Below are 24,322 nucleotides of genomic sequence, written 5' to 3'. Positions count from 1 at the left end.
ATCCAATATCGATATAACGAGACTTTACTGTATGTGCTCCTGTCTGTCACTCACGGAAGGTGAGCTATCCGCTACATATATAATTTTTCTGGAAACTATGAGGTTGGATGAACACTCTTACTCTCGTCTAGCGTTAATAAATTTACCATTAAGATCATATAAGTCATCTGGAGAAGTCTCTTCTTTTACTTTTGCACTGTGCTGTATACAGGAGCACTTTATATTTAAACTCCATCATAAACTTCAACTTTATCGAGGTTCTATTTGCTCCACAAGTCGTGTTTGCTCTGGGAATGATGCAGAGGAGGCATCCTACTTGAGGTGTGACATTTAGTTGTTTAAGTGGAAGTCGTCGATTTAAGTAGAGGGAGATCACTAAGGTAAATCATCCTGGCATGTTGTCATTATAGCGTCTCTCAAGGTTTGTCATATAAATCATCTCTCACCAATCCTAATTTCCATATTATTCAACAAATATCAGATCTGACACGCTGGAGGCTATCCTGGATTTTGACCTTCGAACAATATACGTGTGCTTGCTTGTGCGCGCACATGCTTTGATGCCAGGAGCACAGGGCTTATCGGCAACACATTTGGTGCTCCACAGGAACATCCTGGCCCTGTCTTTGGCTTCTTTTCAGGGCTTTACCTCCCCCTCTTGCTTGTCCGTGCAGCCACCGGATTCGGAAAATGAGGAACTGCGACGGCGACAATTTTGCAAGAAGACACGACTGGCCTGAGTGTTCTAACCATGTTTCAGTGGCTTTCCGCATTCCTTCAGATAATGCAAAGCAACCTTAACGCTTGGCTTGTTAACACCCATGGAGCAACTGGGGCTTGAGGGGTATGAGATAATTTTAGATAATGAGCTACTAGGTTACAACCTCCGGTGGCTAAGCTTGTGTTCAAGATAAGGATGACAGAGAATTGAAACAGACAGTGTATAATACAGCAAAAGTATTGTACAAACCTGCCCTGCAACTTGCACTGTCATTGGAACCTCCAGGACACCAGTATCACAGTCAAAATAGTTGTTAGCATCTTGGGGTAAGGTGTTCCTGGGAGACAAAAAAAGTGAATATATTCAATTAAAATATATTCAAATAAAATATATCGACAACTTGCTAAACTTCAGCTCAGTGAGCACTGAAATAAATGGTCAACTTATTTTTACACTTGTATTGCATGTTCAAATGGATTTTGTCATTGCCTTTTAGAATCATTGAACATTTCAAGATGGCGGCAGATTGACATTGACAGGGATGATTGACATTATTTCCCATGCGCATTTTTAAAAAGTAAAGGCAGGGGAGCCATTTGCAAAAGACGGCATGATTTTGTTTTGCCAACAGCATATTGTACAAAAAGATAAAACACGAAGGGATAAATAATGAGGGACAAGCTAAAAATAGTAACCTATGTTTCAGGCCATTTTTCTTTAATGTATTAATTTCAGAAACATTGTTGATCTTCATTGGATTGTTTTTAGCATTTTTCTTCCATTTTTCTGTTCGTGGCCTATGGTGGAAAATATTCAGGCAGCCCTGTATGTTACCATTTAAGAGTCTTTTAGTAATGATATTAAAAAAAGTAGAAAAAAACACAGTCAACAACTTAAACCATGTTTCTGATGCCGAAATTAAAAAGCCACATGCTACTACTGGGCACTTTCAAATAAAAAGATTCAGACCCAGAAGAGCTATTATTTTACTTTAACCCACAACTGCGGGATTGGCTCGCTAGGGAAAGCAGAAGAGAGAGACAGAGAGAGAGAGAGAGAGAGAAACACACACAAAGCACGCCTCCACACTGCTGTAGGTTGTAGCCATGGTGATGGGGAGACATAAGTATGATTCAAAGAGGCCCACTAGTTATGCACATGTAAAACTCGAGTCCCTCAATAGCCTGCATTGCAAAGAGCTACCGCTTGACTCATGTAGAAGTGTAGACTCAGGTTGGGTGTAAAAGAGAACGGTCCCCCCTAATCGTGCGGTCAAATGTCAAATCCAGTTTCAATTATTAATCGGAAGTGGCCAGTTTCTGAAGGTCCCGCCCCCATGTTCGTGGTGTCACGGCAAGACGTCTTGCATTGCTCGAGAATCAAAACAATGGCTTCAGATTTAGAGAATATGCTTTCTTGTTACTCATCCAGTTATGAATATGATTCAAATAGTTCTGAAGAGGAAAGCATACATGTTTGCAATCGATTAAATAATGTATTCAGTGCCATTTTGAGGCAACATTGGGGGGAAATGGATCGCCAAAAAAGAGGCAGAAAATGGCGACCAACCTCCTGTGAGGAATTAATCAGTCCGTTTCCACAGGCTGATACATTCCTTACATGGAGCTTTGTCGGCCTCTTCTGCCTCTTTTTGGTGCAACACAACGTTGTCAGACCAAACAAGTACAGCAAAATGCATTGACGTGATGGAAGGACTGCTACAATGTGTCCTTTTTTCGGTCAGTGGCGTTCCTTCAATGACGTTGGGTGAGGACTCGTCACCAACTCAAAAAAAGGACTTCCGGAATATTCAGCGCAAGTCTTAAAACGTAAAATATAGCTATATGCGGTGGAATCTTTGTAAAATACGCTCAGTAGAAGTCATTTGAAGCAATTTTACAAATTATGGACACAACTTGTCCGGAGACGTCGGTTGTCCTTTAAGGCAGCACTCTGGTGTTGCTTGCTATAATAGAATCACTGCTGGAGAGTCACTCTTGAATTAGTTTGGCAGGCCAGAGTGGAAAAGCCTGGCGGGATGTCGCCAGGCCCATATGCTCTGGAGAATTTTGTGCATGGATGAAGTTTCAGATTTGTCAACCTCCTGCACAGATTGGTGGGTTCTGTTTCCATGCGGCCAGATTATCCACAGCGTCATGTGTAAGTACTGCCTGTCTATGACAGTCTCTAATGACTTAACGGCTGAAGTCGTGATTTTGTAACACAGCTTCACGAAATAATAAGTACTGTATGTACGCCTGTTGGTCAGCAACCAGCGAACTCGTCATTTGTGGGAAAGTCTCTTTGCTACGTTTTATGCCAGTCATCAAGCAATCGACTTGAAGTGATTTTACATTCAATGAAAGAAAAAAAGTTTTCCAAAAATAATATATAAATATATACAAGTTTTCTAAATATAAGGCACACCACATTATAAAGCGTTACAGTACAGGCACTACTTCCTCTACAGGGGGAAATGGAGTCGTGGCTGCTGATAATAGTCAGTAGCCTGTTGTGGCTCAATATTACTTCACATATAAGGCGCACCGGCGTACGAGGTCATCTTTTGAGAAAATTAAGAGTGTTTGGTGCGCCTTATACACTGGAAAATATGGTACATATGGCAACCCATCAAAGAGGTATGTATTTATTTATTTTTTTGAGCATGGTTGCCCTTTTAGCTGAGCACTGTGCCTCCCCATGCCCATCGTCATCCGTGCTGTATATTGCAGATAGAGCACATTTAACGATTGTAAAGTTGATTTGAACTTGAACTTGAACAAACCAATATTTTCCTGATCAACAATTACATCCCACTGCAGCATGCATCCTTGCATGGATTTGTCGTCGCTGTCAAAAAGTGATTATAAAAAGGATTACAACATGGATTAAGAGACTCAGTGATATTCTACTCTGTACAGATGAATAAAGAAAATAAAAAAATACAATGATATCACAAGATAGCTGCCAAATAACTACTTGATACTTGAAAAAGTTTGTTGACAATTGTTTCCCCAACATCACATCATTAAAAATGCTACAAATGGTGCACAAGACGTCGGGCTATTCAGTGGGAGCGTCGGTGGGACCGTCGCACATAATCTGTGGCAAATCTGCAGGAAATCATCCTTGTAATCTCCCTTTTATCAGATGAAACCACAGATGTAGGACACTCTTGCGAGATTAAGCCTAAAACCGCTGATTCAAGGGTTTACTTTTCGAATGACTCTGCCATCAGGTTAGCCATGGCAGGCACTCAATGTGTATTTGTCTCATCGCCAATTGGTTAAGTAGTGACAGTTTCTCTGCTCAAACGGTGAATTTGTTTAATTGTTTGAACAAATCTCTTCGACACAATTACAGATATACACACGTAAATTACAATTAAAAAATTTCTTCATTCTGTGTGCATCTAAATGACTCGCATTCCAATAAATTGACCGGGGTCATGAGAAAATTAACTACTGACCTTGATATTATGGAAAGGGGATTAGGAACAATGCCATGGATTTACAGTATGAGGTGGGAGTAGGGCATGCGGGCTGGATGATGACAAATTCAAGTGGAAGAAGAGAGGGATGCAGTGAAGAAAAGCTGGTGGGTAGGTTGAAGTAAGACTGTGGACAGGAAGTAGAGCAAGAACCTGCAGGAACGGTGTGAGTCATTCTAGGCTCCCGATTTAACAGCACACGTGTGTGTGTGTGTGTGTGTTGCGTGTGTGCATGTGTGCATGCGTGAGTGAGTGTGTGTGTGCGTGTATGTGCGTGAATAAGACGTTAACTGAAAGCAATTGAAACATGCCGCTGGATAGGAAACCATGGCAGTTTCATTTTGAAATGAATTATCACAAAACAGTGGCGGACCGTCAAGGCTTGCAAAGCCTTCTGTCCTGGCCTAAAAATAACTGAATCACGAACTGATGTTAATTATATATTGTCCATGAATTCTTATTAAATAATTTCAAATTGTTTTTCAGCTTCATTTAATTACTTTACCCCTGTTCCACTGCTTCTAGACGTGTTTTCGTATTTTAGCATTTAACAATCACATTTCAGCCATCATTTGTTACCAGTCAGAAATTTATCTGGACCCCTTCACAATCAGTTCTGCGGGCCCAATCGCATCAAATGTGTTGATCAAACTGTTCCTCTAACCAATCAGATTGCAAGTTGGCAACCCAAAAGGGATACCAGCGCCTTCTTGAAGGCGCTGGTATCCCTGGTCAACGTGAGAGTTTTCGTAAACTATCATTGGCTAGTTACTTGCCAATCATAGTATCATTTGCTGTTAGTCATAACAGCATACTGGCCAGAGCTAGCACACTGTATCGGTAGCGAGCTGCATAAGCAAATATTTTGTGTTGATTTAATAGCTGTTTTCTCAACCCACAATGTCTGATGGAGGAGAAAATTGATTCAGTTGGAGATTTACTGTTTCAAGACAGACTTTTCAAGAAAAAATTGACATCATTAAGAAAGGTTGGTCAGTTATTTCCTGGCTAGTGCTACCCTCTAGTGGACTCGTGGTAAACCACACCATACTTTTTTTTCAGTAGCACGACTGAAGGCCTCGCGATGAAATCCACGGCCCGCCACGTCACAAAAGCAACTTCGCATGGCAAACGACGACACATGCTGGTATGTTGTTAACACTAGACCTTTTTTTTTCTTTGCCATAACGTGCCGTGTGACCGATTGTGGGGTCTGAGGCGAGACTGAGCGTTTCTTTCACTTGAAGAAAAGTGAACAAGGCAAGGCACACGAATAAGCGGCAACTCAATTCTGCTGCAGTGTCGTAATAGTAAAAAAACATCCGGTGGTGTCTGTGGATACTGCTTGCATGTTATTTTACTGTATTAAAAATGATTAGCTGTATTTATATCATGTCACTGATGAGGAATATCGTGACAATCATTTCTAAATGGTAATGCAACATTTTTACAGATCCTTTGGACTATAACCCTTTCATGAACCCTGTAATCTGCTAACACGATAAGCTGTACTGTTGTAACCGTCATCCCCGAGAAGGTCTACACATGAATCACATTTTGATCGTTTTTATTTACAATCCATTGAGGTGGTACATTAAAGGCAAAATCCGCTCCCCCCCCTGAACATTGTCCCCAAAAAATTTGAGCCAACTCTGTGTTTTTTTTACATGAACGGTAGTCAAAACAAAGGGAGTGCAGTATTTGTAAATAAAAAAAAGAACATATTTGACGAGTGAGAGCTTTTGTCAAGAATAAGAAAAAACAAATTAAATGGGGGTGAAGGGGGAGGAAAGGAAATAATTGTTAGCTCTGGCACAAGGCTAAGAAAATACAAGTCTGTCTCAGAGAGTGGGAGAAGCCACAGCCAGCAGCTTAGAAGCAAAAAGAGGATAGCGGCAGCATGTCGGGGGTGGAGGCTGAGGCTACGCGGATGCAAGCACCAGCAGCACGACTCACACTCTAATCCTCACATTAAAACCTCTGCTGATTCACTCAAGCAGATTACTGCCATTTTCCCCACTTTACCCTCCCACCTCGCTGCTCAGGGAGAACCCCTAACTTTGCCATATGAGTATAATTTGGCATATTTTCATCGTAATCTGTAACGTTTTAGCTATCAATACATTAAGGATGCTAAGATATGAAGGAAAAGAGGGCGGAAGAAAAAACAAGCGCCCACGTAGTGCATGCATCTTGTTTATGCCCTCAAGTTATTCTCTTTGACCCCCTGACATTCAACACTGCACAAAAATCTTTGTGTGTGTGATTAGTCGTACTTTTTGCGCTTTTGATTTGTACGAGCTTCTCTTAAATTACAGCCGATTGGCACTGTGGTACGGATCCTGTGCAAGTTCGTTCCTTTATATCAAGGGTGTCAAAGTCATTTTTTGCCGCGGGCCACATTGTAGTTATGGTTTCCTCTCGAGGGCCGTTATGAATTTGGGGAACCCATTAGAATGTTTAAATCCCTTCAAATATTACATATGGAGCACACAGCAAATTAATGAATAACTCGTTTTCAAATCTGAAGTCAAGAATAATGACTTTTATTGTGGTTGACATCCAAAAATATGAAATTTTGGCTCAGATTTTAGCAATCATCATGGAATTTAACAAGTTTGATTTGCTTTCGCGGGCCGAAAAAAATGATGTGGCGGGCCGGATTTGGCCCGCGGGCCTTGACTTTGACACATGTGCTTTATATATTCACAGAAGGTTCACATTAACAGGCCAAGAGTAAAATAAAAATTGGATTGTAACAGCTCCAGTGTTTCAATTATGGCTGCATGTGTTCTATACCTTGGCACAAACTTGAGGTGAGCGGTGAAACTTGACTGAGCCTGGAGAAAGCCTGTCCTCGGTATGATCTCCATGTGCTTCCTCATCTCTGGCCACAGGTCAAATGTTAGCTTCAAGGCTGTGCTGGTGCTGACAGAGAAAACATGGAAAATTAATAACAAACTGAAATTTGAAAAGTTATGCATTACATATGCATTGTATGTGAGATTAAAGAAAAAAATCCATTTTAGCAGTTTACATAATGACCAAAGACATTTAGAGGTTAATTATGTTTCATTCACCAGTTATGGAGATGGCAAATGGAGCACATGATCCAAAACATACCACATGACGAGAGTGTTATGATATGGACATTCATGGCTGTAAATGGATGGATTCACCGGTGGGTGTAGATCGAAGGTATGTTCCACTATTTCTGCTATTATGATGATTATGATGACGATGATGAATATTTTTTAGCCACAAGGCAAGAGTGAGACAGCAGAAACACTGGACAGTCAGAGAAGAAATGCACTGGAACACACGTTTATGAAGTTGTATTCTTTGAATATCACAAAAAAAAAAATGCCTTACAGAATGTGTTACAAAAAGAGAAATACTCACTGTAACGGCATGACTTGTTACTCCCAACACTGCGTACAATGTAGTCAGGAATCCAGTAGCACACATTTTTTTGATACCAGACTTTATTTTGTTTATAAAGTTTGTGTAGTGGACAAGTAACCCTTGAGGCAAACTGAACTTTGGTTTCGTACACTCCTACACACAGCTCATACACTTAGACTGCAGAAATAGTTTGTCTGGTGGTAATTCAATGCATTTTTTTAACAACAGGAACAAAAATATATTCAGTAGATTTAAAGGACAACCGACACCATTTTTTTGTTTCCTACCTAACATCAGAAAAAATGTTTTATAGCATCTAAAATACCCAAATATGATGAATTGATATTTTTAGTCAAATGAAAAACACCAATAAAAATGACTTAAAGTGTCTCAAAACTACCACTAATGAGCTTGAAACTGGGAAGTTTCAGAAAGTGCCGCCCCATTGTTCGTGACGTCACTATGGTCCACACACTGCCTTGCTCCAGAATCAAAACAATGGCTTCAGAGTTCAGATTCGGAGAAGATGCTTTCTTGTTACTCATCCAGTTATGAATAGGATTCAAATAGTTCTGAAGAGGAAAGCATAAATGTTTGCAATTGATTAAAGAAGTCCTTCCGTGTCAATTTGAGCCGTTTGCAAGCGATGAAACCGGTGAAGATCTGGACTCCAATGTAGCGGCCAGAAAATGCACAAGATGGCGCACAAGATGGCGCACAAGCTGCCTTTCGTCCAGTATATGAAATGGGCTTGTTTGTCCGCTGGAAATTTGTGTAAACTTACATCTTCTTGATTCGTGTTACCGCAATTGGCTGCCACACGATTCACCATCGCGTTATTTACGTAGTTTCCCGTCTAATTTCGCGATCAACACTGTGTTTTCAGACAAAAAAAAAGTACCCAAAATGCTTTGTGTGTCGCTTTCTCGGTCAGGGGCGTTCCGATTGTGACGTCACTTCGGGCATTGTCATCAACTCGAAAACAAGACTTCATGAATATTTCGCGTGAGTCTTAAAACGTAAAATATAGCTTTATGCGGTGGAATCTTTGTAAAATGCGCTCAGTAGAAGTCATTTGAAGTGATTTTACAAATTATGGACGCAACTTGTCCGGAGGTGTCGGTTGTCCTTTGGCCAATGCAACTGAAATTCAAATCTCTTTTGGTGTACGAGAAAGGGGGAAACATTTCAGGTGAGGCAAGTTTTCTTTAGTTTTTTTTTTGTTTTTTTTTTTTTATATAAAAGTGTACCCAGCAGAATGATCTCATAATGAGACGTGGACTGTAGGTCCATATCAATTAGGTTACCTAGTTTCCAGAAGTTCCAACAGATGGTTGTGCCTGTGGCTACAACCCCCAGAGAGAGATTGTGATATAAATGGCTTTCCACATGGGAATTTTCAAACCCATGAAGCCCTCTGCTCACATGCAAAAAAAAAAAATCATTGGGTGAACTATGACCCTTCAGAGCAAAGGATTTAAAGTGCCATATTTTCCAGTGTATGGTGCACCAAAAAGCCTTCAGTTCCTTCAAAACATGACCCTGCGCTTTATAATCGGGTGCACCTTATTTGTGAAGTAATATACTAGTAGAAGTAGTGTTAAGTTAATAATGTGGTGTGCTTTATATTTGGACAATGTTTATATATTTATATATTATATTTGGAAAACGTTTTTCATTCATTGAACATGTGCCTTATAGTCCGCTGTGTCTTACAGGGTATATGGAAACAGTTTGAAAATACACCATTTATTGAGTGTGCGTCTTATACTTTGGTGCGCCTGATACACCAGAAAATAGGATAAATGGAAAATTGTTTTACACAGGAAACAATGGTTACAATCCTTATGCGCTAATGTTTTTGTTGTTTTACGTGGGCAACACGCTGCAGTAATTGCAGCACAGTCCCCTATTAGAAATTATTCATGAACAGTTCTGCATAATATGTACTTCTCATCTCAAGAGACATGATGGCAAATGTTGAGATTCCAGCAAACAGCTCTGTCCACTCCGCCTAAAACTGCTACGCAATTTTATTTCAGCTAAACTGCTACAGTTTGAATGACATACCTCATGGTTTGCTTTGAGTTCTGCACTCCGCACTGAGGGTGCTGTCATTGTTGTGTTGTCACATGTCATACCAGATGGCACTTATCATAAAACAATGCCTCCTACCCACCACCCATGCACACATGCGCGCGTATTCCCCCACATGAGGTGTCACAATAGAAGCAATGGACCACATGCCTACTCATGTTACCATTCGTGCTGTACTCATAAGCCATTTTATACGCAATCTACAATATCCAAGTACTGCTCGACAATAGAACGGTATGCAGGACTTGCATGAAGCACCTGCATATTTGTTCATAGTCCATTCATCCATTCATTCATCCATTTTCCAATCTGCTTTATCTTGACAATGGTCGGTTGGGCGCGGTTGCTGAGCCTATCCCAGCTGTTCTTGGATAGTAGGCAGGGGACACCCTGAACCGGTTGTCAGACAAATGCAAGGCACACAGAGACGAACAAGCATTCACGTTGACACTCACACCGAGGAACAATTTCGAATGTTCCACACAACTGCCATGCATGTCTTTAGAATGTGAGAGGAAACTTGACTACCCAGAGAAAACACATGCAGTAAAATTCTGCACTCTACGACTGCATAGGCACTTGTGAGGCATATAAACTTTGCTGTGTAAGTATAATTTGAGACTGAAGTGCCACTACACATTGAGGACGTACCTGCTTTGGAGTGTGACAACCTCTTGATAAAGACGGTCAAACATGCAGATCTTCATGTCAATATTAGGCTCCACTACCCACACTGGGAGGCCTGCTCCCTCGCCTTTCACAAGGATGGCTATCTGTTGAAGCAAGCGTGTGTTCGGTTACCGTATTGAACAACAAAACAAAATAATAATAATAATCCTACAGCAGATTATGATAAGCATTTTTTGTCTCACGGGGCAGCTGGTTGGATCCGAAAATTTGATGTAGAGGTCTAATTTGACTTCTCCGGGAACAGTTGGAGAGAAAATTATCTCAAGTTTGACACTTTCAAAAGGTCCAATATCCCCTTCTCTGACCTGAAAAAAAAAAAAAAAAAACAGTTTCATTTGTTCTATGTAAACATGTTAAATGACACCAACCAAACAGCAACAAAGCATAAAGGATGAATGATATGAAGCGGTGAGCCCTTATTTGTGTGTTTTTCACGTACTTAATTTTAATTGAAGACTCTACACCGCATGTGAATGTTTTTCTACCTCTATTTGATGGACCAACGATTACTCATTCTTTTGGCTAAAATCATCATGGAAATGCATTCAGCTTCCTGAAACCCAGAAAAGAATATGTGCTTCAGAAAATGGATGCAATTCTTATAATGTGTCCCATTTACTCCATTTACTACCTCTAATTTCCATCATCCCAATAGCTCTTTAGAGCATGTGGTTATTTACACATGGACGTACAAAACAAATGCTAATGACAATACATTTTTTTACTGTCTAGACTCGAGAGCTTCCCATTAACAACCATCTTTTTCCCACAGTGCTTGTTCTCATTGAGGTTGCAACAAAGTTAGAACCAATCACAGCTGAATTTGGGTGAGAGGCATAGTAAGTACCTGAACAACTGCTTGCCAGCAAATCGCAAGGCTATTTACAAACCTAACAAGACAATTCAATCTATACGCCACCACCGACATACATTATACAGTTATAATAATTACATTCCCAATACGTATGTCACAGGTGTCAGACAGGGCATCAGGGATCTGGGAATGCATGCTGGAGGACACAGAAGTAGCTCTTGGATCTGGAGTTGAAACCCGTGATTCTGCCGAGACATACAGTAAGATTACCATTTTTTTTCCTTAGGAGTACTAAACGTATAAAATTATCAATATATAACAGTGGTCTTCCAACACAAACACATGCATATAATTTATGTATCATATTTCCCTGTAGAAAAATGATAATTTGCAGATAATGATCATGATAATCACACATAGGTTTGCACATCAAATTTACCTCGTTGACTTTTCCGGGATCCAGTCGACCTGTCTAAAATATGATCCATACTGTGTCCTTCTCTGGTGGATGCCGTGCTCTGGGTTTTATCGGTGTTGAGGGTGGATGTGTCCTGTCAGCCATCAATAACAGCAAATTCATTAGTTTTATATTAACTATTATTAAAAGTTAATTTATTTCTACTTTGTAACTGATTTCAGAACTATTTGCTTCTTTTACAACAGTAATAAAATGAAAGAACAGATTTTATTGTCTGACCTGCTGTGTGTCGGTCGTGCGATGGGATGTTATCTGGACCTGGTGAATTTCTGGAACAGGCTTTGTAGTATCCAGGCTAAAGCGTGTTGCGAGGGCCCCCTTGTTGGTCAAGGTGATTGTCCGTGAAATAGTCTGGCCCACTACATGCGAACCAAAGTCAATAAACTGATTGTCGACCTCTAACTAGAAACAAAAGTAAAAAGCACCAATCTGTTAGAATACAACTGGCGCATAGCATAGCGTAGCATTGCTAAACTAATCCCACACTGTCAGTATCATTACTATTGGAATGCAAAAGTGGTTCAAAATTTTGCTTTGTTGAACATCATCGTTTATGTGTGAGACAAATGTGAAAGTGTTTTCAAAACATAAAACTGGATTGTATTTTTATAATGATTTGTTTCTGTTGTATGGGCATTTCCGAGTTAGCGGTACTTAGATGCAACAGCTAGTCTCAGGGGTTCTTGAGCTAGCACGACTTACATCACATCTCTTGATGGTGCATCTGACAGGCACAGAGAAGCGACCTGCTGCTGAGGCAAAGTCAACCTCTCCTTCCAGGTCTTCATTGATCTATAGGGGTCAGAGAGCGAGACGATGTTGCTTATGGACAAGATATTAGCTCTGAATCGAAAAGAATAATCGGGTTATTGTGAATAAGTCGTACATGACATGTGTCGTTATAACTGCTGTCAAGTTTAAGTAAATAGGTAAATTAGTAAGTAAACACAAAATACATAAAAAAGTATAATGACTGTTACTGACCGAAGGGTGGAAAGTAATGTGCATTTCACAGGACATCCCAGTCGATAAAGGACCAGGAGGTTGGAAGCTGTGTAACAATATTAAAATTAGTAAACAATGAAGAGTTTCCTGATTTTTAAATGAAAAAGACAAAAAAAAAACATTTGAAGTGCGATGTGTTGTCAGTGAGTTATGTAGTTGCATATTGTTTAAGGCGCCGGTGTAAAACACAAGGCCAGATCTGGTCAGCCACATTATGTTATGTGGCCCGCAAAAGCAAATCGAAGATGGCAACTTTCACAATGCTTGCTACAATCTCAACAAATAGTTCAAATTGTCCTTTGTAATAAATATGAGTGATACCGTAAGCATTTTCCGGTGACCAAATCTCTCATCGCAATAACTTTAACAATAGATGACGAAACCGTTTTCTTGACTTCTTTATAACGTTTCAGTCACAGCAGCCCTCTAAGGACAACACTAACTAAAATGTAGCCTTTGACCAAAAAAAAATGACTTTGCAATACCTATTTAATGGGATAGCTGACAGGGGCGGTCAACAAATGTCTTTGTTTTCAGATCAATGAATGAACAGAAGCTAAAATATCTCATAACTAATGTATCTTCTGAGAGGAGGTTATAAATCAATCCGCTACAGTTTGTGCTGCACATGGAAAAAAAAATAGTCAACTACTGTTATTTTTATACAGTACATTGCCGCTCAAACAACATTTGAGATCATAAAGGAAATGAAAGGTCCAGTAGGCAACATACATGTTTAACACATTTACGACAAATGTCCGAAGGATACCTAAACCTTTTACATCCTCAAACAGGGCAAGGAGGAATATGAAAAGAAAATATTTGCCTGTCTAAGAGAGATGGGAAAATTCTAATTTCAACTATTTAGAATTGGAAGTATAATCAGCAAGGGTTACATTTTATAAGATACAAAAAAACCTTTAGTTTTCTTACAATGGAGAAATTCTCAATATATTATAAATAATGCTAATCCTAATTGTACACTGATCTGGTTGTCTTTTTATGTTGTGAAAAATACCGGATTGCCAAATAACAGAGAGGCTTGGTTTAAGCCTTTCTGATGTTACTGGCCCAATTGTAAGGAGAGGAATTTGGAGCTGCCATCCAGTTTACCACTGCAACCTGAAAGTGTCTGAAAGTATTCCACCTGGCGGGAGCACGATGATGCTAAGTTTAAATGACACCGTTTCATCAGAAATGTTCTCTTTCATTGTCTCTTTAGGCAATTCTCATCTTACGAGTGCCATTTTTCTATTCTAGTTCCAAGACACGGCAGCATACAAAGTAAAATAGAACAGTTCATTTGGGATTAAACGCTGAATGATACAAAGTAGGAAAAAGCCGATGACAAAGCTATATAAAGCTTTGAAAATGAGGCCATTCAGCACAGCATCCACATAGCAAAAGTATGATGCTAGCGGTTTCACGTGTCTCTCATTCGTGCTGGAAAGGTGATAGTCAGCAATTATTGAAATTATTTCAAATGTATCAAGCTTGTCTTCAAACCAACTTTTTTTTGATGATAAAATGACCTTAAATCGAGGGCTTTTTAAATCTTTAATTTATATCTTGGCTGGTATTTTGTTCAATACGGTAACCTAAATTCTATAACATATGAACTGATTGAGTAACGAGCAAGCTAGCATACAAAATGAACACATTTGTATCAATTTAAGGGATTTTAACATTTGCTGCCGATTGAAAATGACATCGCAGGGGCCTCAGGGGACGATCAATCATGGCCCAGCCACTGACAAATTAATCCGAATGTATATAAATTGACAACCTCTTGAACTGAGCTGCAGCATATTGAATGTGAATGAAAAACAACAACATGGACTCTATTGTAAATAGCACAGCTACCTTGTTGACTCAAGACAGTTACATTACAGTTACATTATTATTGTTGTTGTTGCTGTTGTTATTTGCATCTAATGGTATGGCAGCTTTATTGTCATTGTATGTCAATGTTCAACTAACAATACAAAATTAAAATGTGAAATATTCAGTTTTGTTAGTAACATGCTTAACACTGTAGGAAAAACACCATCTAATTAAAAAATATATATATAATTTATTCCCTTTTCTATATTTAAAAAATAATAATAATAAAAAATAACACTCCAGAGGATTTCGTGCTCACATATACAGTGTGGCACTTTTCAGCCAATGAGAAATAGAACTGAGTGAAACAGAGCCATATGTGAGTTAAGAGAAGAGTGCAAGGGCTTATATGTTCAGACGATGTTGACAGAAGATCATTTGAAGCTCAGCAAACCCTGTGCAGTGAGGCAAAAAAAAAAAATAAAATCAAATCCACATTTGCCGGTGTGTGCGCTGCTGGGAAAGTCACATGCAGTGAGAATCCTGGTGAAGAATGGCTTCTTGGTGCACCCTCACAGTCTTTGAGAGTGAAGTAAACTTGACTCACAGCAGTTTTAAGCGTCGTGACGCACGGCGCTGTTCGTAGGTGGGAGGACAGGCTTGCCTCACGCATCCCCCGTGTTGTTAATATGACAAGTGCTTGGGGAAATAGTGGTACATAAGCAGATGTTTCCAAGTAATAATCAACGATTGATAATTTGAATACATTGCATTGACTTATGGAAAGTACCCAGTGAATAATATAAAATGTTATTTAAATTCTTGAAGTTATTAAACGTTTTAACGGCAGCCATGGAATGCTCAACTGCATTTCTATTTACAGCATTTGATTTGGGACAAAAAAATGAAGGCAGGCACCACCCCAGAACCTATTGTGACTTATCATTGAACGCATTCTTTGAATGAATAAAATGAAACCAGCATTGAGTCATGGACTGCCACCGGCTCTGTTGAATTCTGCTCCAGTCACTTACTTGATCATAATAAAATCCTGCAGTTGAGCAGAGATCCCAAGAAACTTGCAGTGATTAGTGATGTAGTTGATGTTTGTCAGAATTACTTTCTTTTTATAGGTTTCTCCCACTTCAAAATCCTACAATAGACATGAAACTGTCAAAACATAAATGCCAGACTTTCAAAGATTTAAAAATACCCATCCTGATTTGTGTCATACCTTGAATAGAATAACTTCTGGTTTACTCGTGAATGAGGGCCCTTTGATCTGTTTGCCGCCAACTTTCTTAGGGGCTGTGGTGAGTTTTGGGCAGACCACCGCCTGCTCTCGTTTCACATCTGTTGGTGTCAACCTTGTCTTCTCGTTAATGGGCGGCTGCAAGCACACAAAGAAGGAATAGGTGATAAATCATGTATAATCCCTTTCGTACTATAATATCAGAACACAATGAAATTAAAAGTCATTGGTATTTAACTAGTTCATTTCGTTTCATTCTCTATTTTGTAACCTTTTAACTAAATTGCCATTCAATCATTTGCTTGGCAGCAATGCATCAATTCACAAGCATGCTCCCATTGTTTTGCTCATTTATTACCGGTCATTAACTATGCTGAGATGAAACTTTGATGAGGGCAATAGTCGGATCTGTTAGATCACTTACACTCCACTTGTCACATGCTCAGGCCTCGGAGCTGCACTGTGGCTCGCTCCGAGGCATCAAAGGCACCAGCACAATGAGAAGTGATGCCTGTCGCCCTACATTTCATGTGTGGGCTGTTGGATGAGCTCGAAGATAGACTGCAGTTAGTGCCATGGAGCTAGCTGTCTTTGAGAAAATTATTTTTACACTGCAGGACTTTCTCTCGTTTCATTTCGTGATATGCTGGCCACAAGATTAGAACTTCTCAAAGAATATAAGATCCTCTGACGTAAATACACGCTACGGCACAGGTGTCAAAGTCAAGGCTCAGGGGCCAAATCTGGCCAGCCACATCATATTATTTGGCCCGCGAAAGCAAATCAAACGTGTAAAATTCCGTGATGCTTGCTAAAGTCCGAACCAAAATGTGAAATTGTCGAATCTAAACCACAGTAACAGTCATTATTTTTTACTTCAAATTTGAAAACTAGTTATTCGTTAATTTGTTGTGCACTCTATAAGTAATATGTGGAGGGGATTAAACATTCTAATGGCTTCCCCAAATTCATAAAAGCCCCCGAGAGGAAACCATAACCACAGTGTGGCTCGCGCCAAAAAATGACTTTGACACCCTATCGTGACGGGATTGTATACTTAACAATGCTAACGCTAGCATGTATTTCCACTCAAACGTCCGAATGTGGGTGTCATAGTGTTCTACGAGACTTGCATATCAGCAATTCAGGAAATTATTTATGTTTTTTTTGTGTTTGGATCTTGTGGGGATTCGCTCAAGCCAGCAAAGGCTTTCGTTTCACCTTGAAGTTTTGGTCCCACAGCCCACAGAATTCAGGCTCTTCTAGGCTATCGGGAAGACTCAGGTGCTGCATTTCTTTTTCAATGATGTCTTCCTGGTACTCCGAGTCTGACGATGAGCCGCTGGCGCTTAAGTTTTTTAACTGTTGGGAAAAACGTGATCAGTCTCCCTTGGTCATTTCATACAAATATCATCACAGATGACGACATCCACCCACTGTTTTGTCTCTTTCTGTGCCTGACGGGTGCACCGAATCGAGGTAACGCAGGAGCTTCTCTCGTATCTTGCCTGGTGAAAGGATCTTGTGACCGATTTTGGTTTTTGGTAACGGTGCTTCTTGTGCTTTCCTATTCTTCACCAGCTGCTCTTCGAGGAGCTTGTCCACAATCTCGACTCTCCTCGCCTTCTGTCTCTCCTTGAATTCCCTGAGAGCACATCAACAGCATACGATTATCGAGAAATGGGGTCATGTATACTTCGGCACACAGCGAGAGAAAACACCTACACGCTGCTCCATGGAGTGGGAGTGGAGGACACGCATGTGGGAAAGCGGCGTAGAGCAGAGGGGAGGAGAGGAGTCTGTTCTTTTTGCTAATTTAGTTGGACTTTGAGCAATACATTTGCTGTTACTAGCGTGAAATCAACACCTCATGATAATAATCCTCACCATTTGGCATTTTTAGCCGCGTGCAATGTCGAGGGTTCATATATACAGAGCGAGACTGCTCAGGTGCAACGTGGTAGTGAAAAAAAATCAGTCTCTAATGTGACAGCAATTTTTCACAAAATTTCCATCACAATTCTCACGAGAGAAGGGAGAACGTACTCTTGCTTTTGTTTCATCTCCACGTCTCGCTTCTGTTGGTATATGTGCCTGGTGCTGTTGATGCCTTGGGCCTGCAGGGTTTCTTTCAGACGCTTCTCCTGTCGTTCTCTCTTCAAGGCGTTTGCTTTGGCTCGGCTCTGTCTGACTCGTAAGTTTTCCTCAAGAAAAAAAAAACAACAACACGAGCTTTATGAGGCAACACCACAATTACTCAGTCCACCCGTACAAAACGACCTTCGTGCATGGAGTTTGCATGTTCTCCTCATGCCTTGTGGCATTGTTCCATGTATTAACTCATTTACTGCCAGACATGTGCAAAAAATGTGTCCACTCCAGTGCCAGGGTTGTTGTCATTGTCACTCAAATTTCAGGACCCACAGAATATTGTTTTAGGACTACATATACCACATTCAATGCAGCGCAAGAAACCTTAAACTCTCTTCTTTCATCAGAAAAAAAGAGTTAATTCCTAAATTATATGGGTCAGGAGTTATCTGAGCATAAAATTAGGGTGGCTGTACAAAATACAATACAATACACTGTACAATGCAAAACATTGATTTAGAGCCTTAACAATAGCTGAAGCTCCAACAATGGTCTAACATGGACCAAAGGAAAGCTCTAACATGGACCAATGGAAAATGCTGCCCCCTTGTGGGAGGGAAAAACATTCACAGAAGTCTGACCAGCGTTTTATCGGCACCCCCGCAAGAAAAACCAAACCTTGAACAAATTCGGAATGTTATATTTTTAATTCCTGAATAAATTCGGGAATGGCAGTGAATGAGTTAAAATGCAGTTAAACCACCACAACATCCTGTTATTAAAAATCATTGAGGGTACTTGTGATTTCTTGCAAGCCTGAAAACAGGCACGATTCATTGCATGTTACCATGGTTGCCGTAATTAAAATTCCAATTGATACTGATGCATATTACAGAGTGAGTTGAAAATGATCAAAAACATCGTGACTATTTATTCACTTCAAATATTTATGTCAATAATAAATACCCCCGATATGCGAGTCTGTTTTGGCCTCGAAAATTATCAGAGGATGTTTACCTCAGATTGTGTATATGATATTGGTGCAACAGTAACAGCAGTTTGGTGTGAAAGGCTGTCTTGCTGCTTACTTGGGTTGCCTCAATGTTGGATTTGAGTAGCTTGACAGCCTCAATTCTCTTTTGCATTGACTCTCTCTTCCTCTGCTCTCTCTCAGCCTCCTGCTGTTGCATTCTGGATGAAGAGGACGGTCACAAGGGTAGTGCAATTACAAAACCAGCCATGTTCTTGGTTCACGGAGGGAAGGAAGCAAGCGGGATCCAAATTTTTAAACAACACGGATATCGCTTTGATCGTGGTAAGAATTAAGAATCAGGATGAAACCATTTATGAAGTCAAAGTGGAATTAACTGATTTAAAAATTCAGTCTCATGTGCGTTAATAGAACATTTGTCATTGTACTGTAAACGTAGAAACATTCTCATATATGTATTAGGTATGCATAACGTCACTTGTTCACCTTCTGACCGTTTCCCTCAAATATTTCGCCCCGACTTTGCAGTTTGCTTGGCCATCTTCATTTTTCTTCCGGCTCAGAGTCCCCGTTTTCTCCAACATGTCTGCATTTTTCCTTTTGGCAAATGAGATCACATGCATACACCTCAGTGATTGTAAGTGAATTTTGAGTGTTTCTCATGATTAGCCGTTTTGCCAGTACTCCACTATGTAATGTGAAATATTTTTGAGGTTCAGGTGCATTGCCACTTGATTGGACGGAAAAAAAAAACCACACACATTTTCTTATTTTGCAATACAGTGTTAAAAATGTGTGCTTTTGGGGGGGAGCACTGGATGGGAAAGTCCACACTTAAACCGAGTGAACCAAAATGGTAAAATATTCCTACTTTTTGAGATGTTGAATCTTTCGCTGCAAGGTATGACTGTTGTTCTTCTCCTGCTCCAGCCTTTTCACAGCATTCTGGGCTTTAAGGACCTTGTAGACCCGTTCTTCTTCTTGCACCTCCTGCCGTAACACGGAGAACTTGCCAACCTCCAGCTGAACTTCATTCAGCTCTAATCTAAATATGTGAAAAATAGTTTTTACAAAAAAAAGTCTGACTGAGCCACACATTATCCAGAGAGAGTCAAGTGACCAGAACATGAAATGAGGTTTACAAGAAATGGATACATGCCTGTATGTGGGTCATAAATTCTATTTAACAGGGTTGAAAACTAATCCTGAAACACATAGGACTGCATTCAATGATTATTATTGAATGATTATTTTATGATTTCATCAGTCAATTTTTTTATTAATTGCTAAATCTTATTGTTTAAAAAAATAAAAAACACACACACATACATACATACTCACTCTTGTTGCCTCAACTCATTGTTGGTGTTGGTTTCAATCTCTTCTTCCCTCTGGAGCTCGTAACACAGATTTCTATGCTGAGCCCGCAAACGAATAACTGCCACGCTGTGGAGTTACATAAACAAGAGTGGTCAGTAGATACTGTTATGAAAATGACTCTATAAAATTCTGTGATATTATTCTCCAACTCTATGATCATCTAAGCACACAGATCTTATCATTCCCGATGAACAGACCTGTTTTCTGCTGCTTCTTGATGTTCTATTTCTTGCTCCAAGACATCCCGCTGCTCCAGTAAACTCTCAATGCTCTGTTGTAAGAGGCTAAGGTCTTCTCTAGAAATCGAAATATAACACATGATGAAACCGACAGCTTGTGAGTGTTGACAGAGATCCTAAACCAAATGCAATCAGAAGCGTAAGTTTCAAATGTGGCCATCACAATTAAAACGGCCCACAAAAAATTGTGACCGGGGAAAAGAAAACGATGAGACATGGCGTGTATCACAAGCTCCAGATGGGTTAAAAGCTGATCGTGCTCGACTCCCTTAACTCATGTTTGATCAGAGTACAGCGTAGGGCTGTGACGTCCGAAGGGTTTTGGCGCAAAAGAAAACGACAGACGCATTTTCTGGCAACTGCTTCTTCGGTGCATTCTTGCAAACTGTAAAATCAAATGCATTTATTGGCCACGGAAATAACATTTCAGGCCATGGTGGAGAAAACGGGATGGATGTGACACAATGCATGCGAACGTGAATATGACAGGCAAGTGATTGTCGTGCATTATTCTTGAGAGTTTTGAAAGGTGCTTAGAAATAAAATTTATTATTATTATGATTATTGTCCCAATTGATGATCTGTGAACGCGTGCAAAACTCTTAACTCATTCACTGCCAGATGATATGCAAAAATGTATCCATTCCTGTGTCAGGGTTTTTGTCATTTCCACTCAAATTGCTGGACCCACAGAATATTAAGTTTTAGGACTACATAAACATTCAATTCAGCGTACGAAACTTTAGACTCTCTTCTTTCATCAGAAAAAAGAGTTAAGTCCTAAGTTATATGGGTCTGGAGTTATCTGAGCTTGAAATGGGGATGGTTGTCCAAAATACAATGCAATACATACATATTGGTTTATATCGTGCTCTAACAACAGCTGAATCTGGAGCGTGTGTGTGTATGTGAGCGTAGAAAAAAAATCCCACAGTGTACTGTTTTAGGCAAATGTGGGTACCATGGCTACAGGCAAAAACGTGTAGAATAGAATTAGGCAATGTTGTGTACACCAAACCTGGCTTTCAGTACAGCACACTCCTTCTGTCTGTGGAAGTTGTCCAGCTGGTCTAGGTTCCGTCTCAGCTTGAACATCCGTGCTGTCGCTGAAAAAGTCCTTTGCTTTTCATCTCCACTCTCACTGGCAAGGTCATCGTCACTATCGCTCTCACTTTTGGGGGGAAGGCGTGGTAAGTGCAAGCAGAACGAGATTGCAACTGTTGCAATATGATATGAAGTCAAATGTGATTTATAAATCCTTTTTGTTTGTCCAAAATACTCCAAAGAATAATCGCCATTTCAAATACTGAGCCTCTGTGATTTTTGAGGAATTAAGACAACACAGCTTTGCTTTGGATTGCGATTTGATCACTGAAAATATGAAATGTCAACAAGCTGTGGAGAGATGTTAATCTGCTGTTGGGACTACTGTACAGGTGCCCAATGCCCAGCTTGTTTGCTTCTACTCTTACATCTATCTTTAAAATTCTGCATGTGTGCACTGTAGTTCTCAGTGTGGTGTACAACACCAACACAGAGAAAAGCAACAATCGGGTTTTCACTAAAGAGATCATATATAAAAAATATATAGTTTCATTTTTTAAAAATGCACCCACTTGTACAATTCTTCTAACCAATCAGGAAGCTCCTCTGCTTCTTCATCCTTTAAGTCATCCATTTTAAAATCATCTTCTTCCTTGCCTACAGAAGCAAACATGTAAAAATGAAATGAAAATATGCTATAGAAGCTACAGTAGGCCATTATCATGGCTGGCAACAACATTTGACACATATCCATAGATCCATTTTCTAATCTGCTTCTCATCACAATGGTCATGGAAGTTTAGAGCCTATCTCAGGAGTCTCGAATAATGAGGAGGAGACACCCTGAATCGGTTGCCAGGAACAGAAACCAATGCTCACTTAGATATGTGTACATTATTCATCAATATGTTTATCATAGTGGCTCAATAAAGTTTACAGTGTACAACTGACAGTTGTTTGCCTGGAGTTCTTTTTTTTTTATATGAGATCATTGTATATTCTGTCCCTATATGTAACACTCACCATCTATGTCCTCATCAAAGCTAAAGTGGTCGATTTTCAGTTCACATGTGTCATATGCCACGTCCAATTCACATCCATTGTCAGCCTCTTCCATTTTCTGTTGAAAGAAGAACCTGCAAACATCAAAACGTGTCTGATCTATCGTAAAAACTTTTCCAATATGTTATAGTATATTCGATTATTCTCGCATGTTGATGTACATTCCCATACTTGTTGGGCGACAGTACGCCGAAGAGTCGAATTTGTTGTGTTGTCACACAGCAAATCCCTACATGATTTTCGAATGAATGTCGACGTTTAAATTGTTTGCTCAGGCGTTGCTCATGTGCATTAAATCATATAAAAACAAGAAATACCAAACTCAAACAAAATACTTACTTCACTCGACCTGTCCGTTTTTAGTTTTAACGCCGCTCTCTCGACTTTACTTGTTTTTTCTATGCGTAGATTAGTCAGCCATGTTTGGTGGTTTCCTAGGAAACAGAGGAAGCCGGAAGTAAAGATTTTTCCCGTCCCAAACACAAAGCTGACAATGACATCTATTTTAGAACATGTAACTTTAATTTCATTGTGGTGTTCATTATCCTCATTGTCATGACAGTTCGTCGTGTCATTTAGCCAATTATCATACATTCAATGTTTTGTAAAACCAAGGGAGATAGATAAGGATTTTGTTTTCCAGTTTTGTATTTACAGATGAAGTTCGACTATACAGTAATGAGTATTTCTTCTGAATTTACCCTCATATTATGTTAAGGGATCAATTTTACCCGTGTCCATTTTTGTGTTGACTAAAGCATTGATATCTTTTTCTTTTCCTTTCCTCAAAACAGTTGTAAAATATCCCAAATGGGATAGAAAATATGTTGTCTCTCTTTTCAAGAATGTTTATAACATCTCAGAAACAGTTGTTGCTGATGGCACCTATTTTTTGACTGTTTTTTTTGTTTACATCTGGGTAAAAATTATGATCCACAATATAATCCTGATTTTTTTTAAACATAATACGAGGGTTAATGTGTTGTGAAATTAAGAAGGCGTGAATAAGGTGAATTAAATGCATACTTAATGCCACCTTTCACCCAAAAGTGGTGGAGTCTGCCCCTGAACAGGTAAGGTTTTGGGATCTTTTTTTCGGGCCCAAGGAGTCCCGATTGATACATATGAGGACATCTTGTGGTATGAAAAAAATGGATGTATGACATTTTTCAACACCCTGTGGCGTATCTACTAAATCAGGTGACAGGAAATGATCTGGGATGGAAGAATTGAGGGACCGAGCGGGACAGCAGGAAGTGTGGATGAATTGGAGCTGGATCGCACACACACTCAGGAAGCCAGCGTCACACGCCAAGACCTGACCTGAAACCTGCGGGAAAGAAGGAAGAATTGCCGGCCTTGCAAGAGATAGAAGTGAGACATAAACAAAGCTAAAATAACAATGGAACAATTGGAATGAGGTGGCCAAAAAAAGCTCTGAATTCAGCTTGGAAATAAAGATCATGATTTAGTTCAGTCACTTCTCATTGCATAACCTAAATAGTCCCATCTAAAATACATTCTTATTTTTAATACAGAAATGCAGCTCTTTACTAACATTCAATGTCATACTGCAGTGTTATTGCTGATATTTCTAAAGCCACATTCAGCAGAAAATGTCTGGACTGCTTGAGAAAGAAGGATAATTCTGTGAGCTATGCAAAATCTTTTGTTCCACATGCCAGATACTGTCCCTATCTGATGAAGCTCTACTTCTTTCCTCATTTGCAGCAGCAAAA

General features: G+C 39.7%; 1 protein-coding gene and 1 long non-coding RNA gene across 2 annotated transcripts in view; one reads left to right on the top strand and one right to left on the bottom strand.

Annotated features, from left to right (window-relative positions):
• cfap74 (cilia and flagella associated protein 74) overlaps positions 1 to 23,515 on the bottom strand; it is a 34,272-nt gene extending 10,757 nt beyond the window's left edge. The window contains exons 1-23 of the mRNA XM_089011955.1: positions 22,923 to 23,515; positions 22,545 to 22,641; positions 22,094 to 22,178; positions 21,496 to 21,648; positions 20,436 to 20,534; positions 20,200 to 20,304; positions 19,730 to 19,903; positions 19,345 to 19,455; positions 18,956 to 19,058; positions 17,823 to 17,980; positions 17,214 to 17,421; positions 16,998 to 17,138; positions 15,759 to 15,914; positions 15,559 to 15,677; positions 12,680 to 12,746; positions 12,398 to 12,487; positions 11,915 to 12,097; positions 11,657 to 11,768; positions 11,356 to 11,462; positions 10,586 to 10,708; positions 10,365 to 10,486; positions 7,011 to 7,139; positions 971 to 1,058 (exon numbers count right to left, since the gene is read on the bottom strand). Of these exons, the coding sequence (XP_088868081.1) occupies positions 971 to 1,058; positions 7,011 to 7,139; positions 10,365 to 10,486; positions 10,586 to 10,708; positions 11,356 to 11,462; positions 11,657 to 11,768; positions 11,915 to 12,097; positions 12,398 to 12,487; positions 12,680 to 12,746; positions 15,559 to 15,677; positions 15,759 to 15,914; positions 16,998 to 17,138; positions 17,214 to 17,421; positions 17,823 to 17,980; positions 18,956 to 19,058; positions 19,345 to 19,455; positions 19,730 to 19,903; positions 20,200 to 20,304; positions 20,436 to 20,534; positions 21,496 to 21,648; positions 22,094 to 22,178; positions 22,545 to 22,641; positions 22,923 to 23,177 (2,985 nt within the window). The 5' untranslated portion in view covers positions 23,178 to 23,515. The remainder of the gene's footprint in view (positions 1 to 970; positions 1,059 to 7,010; positions 7,140 to 10,364; positions 10,487 to 10,585; positions 10,709 to 11,355; positions 11,463 to 11,656; positions 11,769 to 11,914; positions 12,098 to 12,397; positions 12,488 to 12,679; positions 12,747 to 15,558; positions 15,678 to 15,758; positions 15,915 to 16,997; positions 17,139 to 17,213; positions 17,422 to 17,822; positions 17,981 to 18,955; positions 19,059 to 19,344; positions 19,456 to 19,729; positions 19,904 to 20,199; positions 20,305 to 20,435; positions 20,535 to 21,495; positions 21,649 to 22,093; positions 22,179 to 22,544; positions 22,642 to 22,922) is intronic.
• LOC148903972 (uncharacterized) lies at positions 2,755 to 24,262 on the top strand. Its single transcript, XR_016116886.1, has 3 exons — positions 2,755 to 2,881; positions 19,042 to 19,182; positions 23,784 to 24,262. It is a non-coding gene; the product is annotated as an uncharacterized LOC148903972 (long non-coding RNA).
• The last annotated feature ends 60 nt before the right edge of the window (positions 24,263 to 24,322 follow it).

Source organism: Hippocampus bargibanti, linkage group LG01 (assembly GCF_051943395.1).
Source record: "Hippocampus bargibanti isolate YZ-2025 linkage group LG01, ASM5194339v1, whole genome shotgun sequence".
NCBI lineage: Eukaryota > Metazoa > Chordata > Actinopteri > Syngnathiformes > Syngnathidae > Hippocampus > Hippocampus bargibanti.
The sequence above is the reverse complement of the archived record's forward strand: the minus strand, read 5'-3'. Positions and strand labels throughout refer to the sequence as shown.